This window comes from Lipotes vexillifer, unplaced genomic scaffold (assembly GCF_000442215.2).
Source record: "Lipotes vexillifer unplaced genomic scaffold, Lipotes_vexillifer_v1.1 scaffold1003, whole genome shotgun sequence".
In the NCBI taxonomy this organism is placed as follows: domain Eukaryota; kingdom Metazoa; phylum Chordata; class Mammalia; order Artiodactyla; family Lipotidae; genus Lipotes; species Lipotes vexillifer.
This window is the reverse complement of record NW_006798890.1, coordinates 2,642,081-2,650,713: the sequence shown is the minus strand read 5'-3', so window position 1 is coordinate 2,650,713 and position 8,633 is coordinate 2,642,081. Positions and strand designations below refer to the sequence as shown.

At 55.0% G+C, this 8,633-nt stretch overlaps 1 protein-coding gene across 1 annotated transcript in view; it reads right to left on the bottom strand.

The window, feature by feature from the left end:
- LRP8 (LDL receptor related protein 8) overlaps window positions 1-8,633 on the bottom strand; it is a 79,844-nt gene that overhangs the window by 31,068 nt on the left and 40,143 nt on the right. Inside the window, 1 exon segment of the mRNA XM_007471169.1 lies at window positions 1,770-1,898. Within this exon segment, the coding sequence (XP_007471231.1) occupies window positions 1,770-1,898 (129 nt within the window).

The following is an 8,633-nucleotide window of genomic DNA, read 5'->3' as shown; positions in this document are numbered from 1 at the left end:
CCGGGGGGGGGGGGGGGGGGGAAGTCCTTTCTCATCGTTAGGGAACATAAAAGAGACCAATGTCTTCAGTTTCACCATGTAGGGCAGCTCGTGTCATGTGTTGCTGACAGCACTACCAAGTTTCTGACAGATGCATTTTTCCCCCCCTTTCTGGGCTTTTGGGATGTTGGGGCATTGGTGGGAAAAGCACACCCTACCCTGTGATGTCTGCCCCTCAAGATTAAGCTGATGCCTAGATTAGCTCCCCTCCTTCCTGTCCAGACAGGGAGGGAGGAGTCATTACGATCAGAGTTCTGAGAAGTGCTGTCTTTATCCTGAGTTCGCTCCAAGGTTTCGAAGCTGACAGCACCTTGAAGATCTACATCCTCAGGCCTGTGCCCAGGGACCCCCCTCGCCCAGCATTCACGAACGGAGGAAGCTCTGAGGGATGAGAGAAGGGAGAATTCTTTTTGTTTCCCCCGGTGGTTGGGAGCTGAAGCAGAGAAGCCCCACAGGCCCTTCGAACACCACTATCTCCTATAATTAACAAGAAACAGTCCTGCCACAACATGCCCTTGTAAGAGCTACTCCTACCCCCTGTGGTAGTGGCTGATGGCCTTGATGACTGAGGAAACATCTGATTTTCGGGGGTAGGGGAGGGAAGAGGATTCTCACTGGCCAGTGAGGCCCCACAAAATTATCACAGCTGAAGAAATGAGCCAATGCCATCAATGGGGCTTCGAAACTGCTGGCCCCAGCCAGGATCTGCCCCCATAACCAGATGCTTCCGGCCTCAGACATAGCCAAACTCCAGACTAAGAATCCTAGAGTGATGTGACTCAGAAGCCCCCAGAGGAGATGGCATTCCCCTGGGCCAGGAAGGATGGATAGGATGAAATACAGAAGCTGATGAAGGGAGGGGGTGGGAGACAGTGGTGGGCAAATGCTTGGCAAAAGCCCCCAAGGGATCGCCCAGCCTCACAGCCTAGTAATGATAGCCAGTCTGTCTACCCCATTAATCATGAGCTCCCAGAGGGAGGACTGTGTAGCAGTCACCTTACCGGCCCTTTCGGAGCCTGGCTCCGGGCCTGGCACACAGTAGGTGCCCATCAAATATGAAACATGCACAGTCGGGTTGTACTCCCCACTGGCCCAGGCCCTGCTGGCCCGCTCCCTGGGAAGGAGATAATCCCTGTGTTTGAAGCTCAGTGATGTGGAACTGCCCCAGTGACCACTTCCATCTGTCCCTGCCGAGGCTGCTGGGAATGTCTTCCTGCCCTATGGCACTGGGGCTCAAATCTGAGATTTTAGCGACAGTCCCCCTCCCCACCCCTGACACTGCCAGTGCCCCGGCCCGGGCCACCACCATCTCTCACTACGGTCCCCACCCTGGTCTCCCTGCCCTCGCTCAGAGATCAGTACAGACGTATGGAATGGATGAGCAGATGTCAGGCAGGCATGGTTTAAGAACGCATGGATTTTGCTGTCCAGACCTGAATTTGAATCTCAGTTCCAGCACTCAGCCGTGGGCACTTTTCCTCACTTGTCTGAGCCTCAGTTTCCTCACCCACAAATGGGGATGATAATGGCTGTTCGTGAGGTGTTTGTGAGGATGAAAAAGAATGTCTCTGCAAAGTGCCCGGCCATTACTAGTGTCCTGACCGTTAACCTTTTCCTCTCCACCTGCCAAGCCCCCTGGAGAACCTGGCCCCGCCCCACAAGCGGCCACTGCTCCCCGAGGCTGCCTGACTGTGCTTGGCAAACCCCTGGGGACCTGACCCCGGACTCACAGGTGGCACAGCCGGCCTCGTCCACTCCACTCTCGCAGTCCTTCTCTCCATCACAGCGCCACGAAGCAGGCACACACTTGTGGCTGGTGGGTCCACAGCTCAGCTTCTCTGCGGGACACACCTGCTTGGCTGTGGAGACAGACACACGTACATGGCTTAGCCGCGGGGGACATAGGGCATGGTGCCAACCGGTCCTACTGCCTGGCTCCAGCCACCTGGCCCGAGGCCCTGAGAATCCACCAGGGCCTTCCTGCCCCATGTCTCAGTTTCTTCGTCTGAGAAGAAGCCCCTGTCTTCCCCTAAGACTTCCTGAATCCTATAACTGACCCCACCACTGCCCTGCCTAACACCTTTTCATGGCCCCCTGGCCCCTGGCCCTCAAGGCCCTCCTTGATCCAGCCAACCCCTGCCTGCCTCACTGGCCCAACCTTCCACCCTTCCCTTTAGGCTCCAGCAATGTGGAGCCACCTTGCCCTGCATGAGTCTCTGCCATTTCCAGCTGTGTGCCCTTGGGCAAGATATGCCCCATGTGGGCCTCAGTTTGCCTTCCAGATCAGTGACTCCATGATCTGAACCTGCAGATGTGAAGGGCTCACCAAGGCCCCAACAGCTCCCTCCAAGCCCCCTCCCCTGGCGATGGTGCTGAGCCCGCTGCTGAGAGCAGCCGCCAAGTGGCAGGGCCCAGCGGGACCACATAGCTATAATTACTGCAGCTGCAATCAGAGGCTGACTCAATCAGGGGCTTGAAGCCCCAGGGTTGATTCTCAATTTGGAAGAAAGAATGAGAACCCTGATCAGGCCTGGGGATGGCTCTCATCTTGAGCGTCCCAGAATGGCTCATGTGACAGACCCAGCTGAGGCAGATACATCTCAGACTTCCGTGGCTGGCTCCCTCTGCCTTTCAGGGTGTACACGAGGCCGAACTCAGTGGTCTCCAGGATGTGCCAGGCACAGTGCTAGACGCTTCCATTTAATCTTTACAAGAACCCAGCAGGGTGAAGATTATGTTGGGGCCTCCAGCACGAAGGTCGAGGCCATGGGCTCTGGGGCTTGGCTGCCTGGGTTCAGCTCGGCCACTCACTGGCTATCTACCTTGGCCAGCAATCCTCATCTCTGTGCCCATAAAGTGGGGACAATACTATTCCCTATCCCACAGGATTGTTACGAACACCTACGTTAATGTCTGTAAAGCACTTAGAACGCCCAGCCAGTGCTCACTAATGATACCTACTATTACTCTCCACGCATAGCAGCTGAGGACTTGTTTGTTCCCTCAGTGAGTAGCTATTGAGCACTGCTGTGTACCAGACATGGCACCCATCACCAGGTACTAGTCACACAGCTGTAAAGAGCCGAGGGAGGATGCAGTCAGCTGTGTCTGATGCCAGAGACTGGGCACAGGCCACTGCACCCTGCAGGTGGCAGGTTACTGGTGCCTTTCCCTCAGTTTTTCTCTCTGGTCTCAGACCAATTTTTCTTCCTCTTACTTCCATAGCTGGGGTGAGAGGCCACAAGAGATGGAGAAAAGGGCACAGACAAGGTGGGGTTGGGAGCAGGTATCTGAGTCAAGGCCCCCAGACACTACTACGCTGTGGGAGGACCCACAGCTGTCCATAACTGTGGACCCCAAAGTTATCCCTAGGAATACATTTCACAAATATAAGGCGACCTGTTGGGAATATGGGATTCATAGGATTCATTTTACAGAAATTTCCCTTTACAGATACTGTCGTGTAGAGCCCTGGAAAGCACTGACACTCAAAGACCCTTTACAACGGCCTCCTCGGGGCGAGTGCAGGGTGGTGAGGGGCCTGGGAGTCAGGAGAGGGGCCCAGAGCACCTCCATCACCCACACACTGCAGGACCCGAGAAAGCACTTCCCGCTCTGGGCCCAGCAGAACACGAGGGGGCTGCAGCGACCAGCATGTCCTGGAGTCCTGACTAAGGGGTGGGTGTGTGAGGGCTCTTAGAAGTGCAGGTTCTTTGGCTCCAGCTCACTCTAGACTGTATCCAAGCTTCGAGGGCAGAGCCCAGGCATTTTAGCCAACTCCCCCCACTTCACCTCCCCTGGTGATTCTCATGCACCCTATTTGAGAACCCCTGAGTTATCATTCTACAAGTCTAAAAGATATAGGATATTTCATCTCTTAAATTCACTCCCAGAAAAGTGATAGAGGAGGGTCTGTATGTTTGCAAGCCCCTGAGGGAACCATGGGATGGAGGGACAAGGCAGCCATATATCCCTGTGCCAGGCCTTAGGAAACAGAGGAGTTGGCAGGGAGCCACATTTACTGAGCACCTACAGTGGGTCAGGCTGCTCCATTCTGAGGAGCTGATATCTTCCCATGTCATCCTGACCCTCACCCTGCCAGGTAAGCGGGCCCTGCAGGCTGTGAGTGCAAACTCCAGGGGCACCATTCACAAAGATCATCATGTCAGTGGCAACCCTGGAATGGAGTAGGGCAGTGGTCCTGCAGGTAAGCACTCCATTTTACAGATAAGGAAACTGAGGCTCAGAGAGACCAAGTAACTAGCCCAAAATGCACAGCAGTGAGGGGCAGAGTCCCAGTTCCTTGGACTAAAAACCCTGCCCTTTTCCATCAAACCCCTCCTGCTCCTGTGGGTAGAGAAGTGGCCCAGAACCAGCCCCAAACTCTCTGCCCAAAAGCCCAGGTGACTGAAATGGCCCTTGACCTGTCCACACCATCTCTGGGGCCCTGGTTCTGCATACCCCAGTGCAGCAGGCAGCTGCTTGAATTCTGAATGAATATTTATACAGTTAATTGCATAACCTTTCAGCAAGGACAATGATTAAACAATACGTCTGCTTCCTTTCTTTATAATTAATAAGACATTTGCTGTGTCCCTAAATAGACAGCTCTAATTACAGGCTCTCGAGGATTCAGCAGTGCCTGACACCAGCCCTCCTACCCTCACAGAGCCAAGGCACCTTCTTGGAACGGCGGGACACAAGAGGCCTTGGAGGGCACACTGAGGAGCAGCCACTGGAGTGACAGGAGGCAGAGGCCCAGAGAGGGGAAGTGACCTGCCCGGCTACTAGATGCTGGGTGCTCCAACTGCTGTCTCTCCTAGAACCTTGCCGTCTCCGTTGGGATGCAGCTGTTCCCCAAAGCAGGACACAGACCTTGCCCCGCGGGCTCCTGGGTGAGGCTTCTCACCATTCAGCCCTGGGAAGTGAATCTGGGGAGTGTTGATGTGCAGTATCTCCTCACGAGGTGGGTGGGGAGAGCAAAGCCCAGAGAGCGAAAGTCATTTGCTCGAAGTCTTGTGGTGAAGGGCAGAGCTGGGCTTCCTCCCCAGGTCCCTCGACTCCAATTGCACTGCTTAATTTATGGCACTGGACACTGCACGTGAGAAAAGTAGGCCCCACCGGTCTCCCGGCAACCCTGGGCTGCAGAGGGTCACTGGAGGGAGGAGGCTCACCGGACCTTTGCTCGGGCAGAGTCTGCGAGATGGCAGATGGCCGTCTGACGTCCACTTTCAGGATAACTAAAGCTAAAGGCCCCAGGCAGCACGATGCAGGAGACAGAGCATGGGTTTGGAGTCAGACAGGCCTGGGTCCAAATCTCATTTACTAACATGAAGGTCCTTCAACAAGTCACTTAACCTCTCTGCACCCTGGCTCCCCTCACCTGAAAAAGGGGCTACATAATCTCCCAGAGGTGGTGGGTGGTTTAAATGAGGAAACATGGAAATCCCTTCACTCAGGGCCTGGAGCAAACTTGGAACTCAGCAAACAGTTGCCCTAGTTTTATTTCATGAAGTGCAGATACAAAGGGCTGGGAGGGCCCTGGTCTCACCTCTGGGGATGCACATTACACTTTATTAGAGTTCACACGGCCTGCCACGACGCAGCCTCCAACCCTGAACTGAACACCTCTCCCTCTCTCCACCTCTTGTCCTCTCCTGCCCTCTCTCTCTCCCTCCCTCCCTCCTTCTCTCTCTCTCTCTCAGAAACAGATGCCGCAAGGGATGCCTCTGGCCTGCTGTCCAAGTAACCCCAGGTTCTCCGAGGCAGGAGTGACAAGCCCCACTGTCTCTCAGACATCAGGAATCCTCCAAGTCACCAAGGGCCTGCAACTGAACCCTGGAGTGGCCGGAGGCATTTATAAATTCCCAGAGAAGCCTGCACCAGAACTCCAAATCCAATGGTACTTTCTCTAATTCATAAGTTCACAAATTAACAAAAAGGGAAATGTCTGCTGAATAAAAGAATGAAAGTGCTTGACAGCTACTTATTGAGCAAGCACATCTGTGGTGTCAGGTCACGAGAGGCATAGGGGCAGACAACCTCCACACGGGGACTGCCAGCTCCGAGGGGACCAGAGGCTCAGGCAGTGGGAACTACAGGGTCTAGGCTGCTGCCCCAGAAGGCACGACATGGGACGTCCCACTGTGCAGAAGGGGGCACTTACACCAAGCTTCTTCTCACAGGGTCATCTGGGTTGGCCTCTAACCTTGCTGGGATCTCATAAAATCTCTGGTCTCTGATAGGAAGGTACGCTTGGTTAATCTGTGAGGTCCCCCTTTCAGATGGGAAGGCTCTACGATGCATGAAAAAAACCCTCATTTTCAATAAGCAGCAGCCAGAATTGTAACTCATTCACCTTGAACTAACCTCCCCACTCCCATCCCACGCCCCTCCCAACAGATGCCTGAAGGTGGATCACAAATGGCCCCAGTCAAGTGAGCTATAATTAGAGCTGAAATGCTACTTTCATTAGGCAAATGTCCCCGCTTTCCCACTGTGACTCCTGGCTCAATTTGATAGACACAGAATCCAGAACCAGAAGGAAACAGAGCTGGGAGAAACCCCAGGCAACTAGGGGCAGATGACATAATGAGGGAACACAAGAAGGGGGACCTGCTCCCAAATTCCTTTCCCTTCCATGCAAACCCCCCTCACTTAGACTATTCTAAGGCTTTACATTGGGGAGAGGGCCTGTAGTCAAAACGTAATCATAAAATAACACTACCATTTGCTCCAGCACTGACACTTTGTGTGCATTTTTTTCATTTGATCCTCATAATCCCCCGTAAGGTAGGTACCATTACCCCATTTTGCAGACAAATGAACTGAGGCTCAGGGAGATTGGACAACTTGCCTGAGGTCTCACAGGTTAAAGGATCTAACCCCAAATATATCAGACATCAAACCTACTACCCTTTACTACTGCCTATAATCTTTCTTTGCAGGTAGGCAGGGGACTCTATCCTGGAAGCTGGCACAGTCCCCAGGAACCTGGTAGGCTGTGGAGGTTGCTATGACAACGCCAATTAACCGGGCAGTGAATTGGCTGCGAGGTTCTCACTTGGTCAGGAGGCTGTGAGCAAGCCTGTTACCAGGTCCTGAGGCTGTGAGCAAGCCTGTTACCAGGTCCTGCTCCTGCAAATTCTGCCTGACCCTCAAGGACCCACTCTGGCTGCCCTCCCCCAGGCAGCCCTCCCCACCCACAGACCTTGCCCGCCTGTGACCAATGTAAGTGTGCATGGAAAGTGGGATCCTGGGCCTTGTGCCCCAGCTGGGTACAGGCAAGGGAGAAAGAGGGCCTCAGAATCCTAAGAGTCCAGGAGTCTTAGCATCACAGTCTTTGGAATTCTGGACTGTTAGAAACTATGGCCCAGAGAGGGGCGGGAAAGTATGCAGGACCTCACAGTGAATCACTGGGAGAGCCCAGAGGAGAGCCGGGCCAACGACCCCCAGGGTGTGGCCTTGGTGGCAGCTCCCACAGAGCCCCCTGTCAAGTTTCAGAGACACGGTGGAGCCTGCCTTTTGTCCTGGAAGGCAGACCAGCCATGAACCACCTGTGTGTCTTGGAAGCAGGGCCCTCAGCTTCCCTAAGCCTCCAGTTACTCAACGGTCAGATAACCGTGCTCTACAGCTGAGCACAAGGCAGGCCTGGGAGGCAGGAGGCGTGAGGCCCGAGGGCACCCGCACAGCCCAGAGGATGGGAAGGCAGCAAGTGCTGGGATTGCGAGAGGGAGGAAGACAGAGGGAAACGTGGGCAGGGCGGCAGAGAGAGAGCCGGCAGGAGGGAGGGGGAGGAGGGGCAAGCAGGGAAGGGAGGCAGCCCGACAGTGCAGGGCTGAGCAGGAGGGAGATGAAAAGGAGCATCAATGCAAAGAGACAGAGACCTGGGGAGGCGGGGGGAGCACAGCGCTCAGGCAGCAGGACAGACCCCAGGAATGACCCTGACGATGCTCCCCCACCCCTCCCACCTCCAGTGTCCAGGGAAACCGCAGGCATGGTCTGGATGACCGAGCTGATTGCCATGGTGGCCACTGCCCCCTGCCCAAACACACACTCTGGGCTGCACACAGCTCTGCCCTATATTAGCTGGGCAGCCTTGGGCAAGTGGCTGAACCTGTCCCAGCCTCAGTTTCTTTCTCTCTAAACAGATCCACCCCCCCTCGCAAGGTTGCCAGGAGGATGAGTCACAAGTGGGCGTGGCTGGGCTTTGTTCCTCCAGAAGCCAAGCTCAGGACAAAGTACTGGGCTGCCCTTGGGCCCAGACACCTGGGACTGCACCAGCTTTGGCTACTTGGTGGGGTGAGGGAAGAATAGGGCCTGCAGCAAGTCCGGGGAAGGCAGGGCAGCTGTGCAAGGAAACGAGGGGGTGCCCTGTCTCGGGCGGGGACAGCTCCTGCTCTCCCTTTCTCTCTCCCTTTCTCTTTCTCTCCCACGGAGACTGGTAGCTCTGTTGCTAGGAGACAAGGAAACCCAGTTATCACCAGCCACAGCCCTAGATGGGACGCTGGCCTCCATTGTCCCCACCTCTGCCACTGGGGTGACTGTGACCCTTAAGGAAGATCCGGGACTGTGACTCGCAGGTCCCTGCCAGC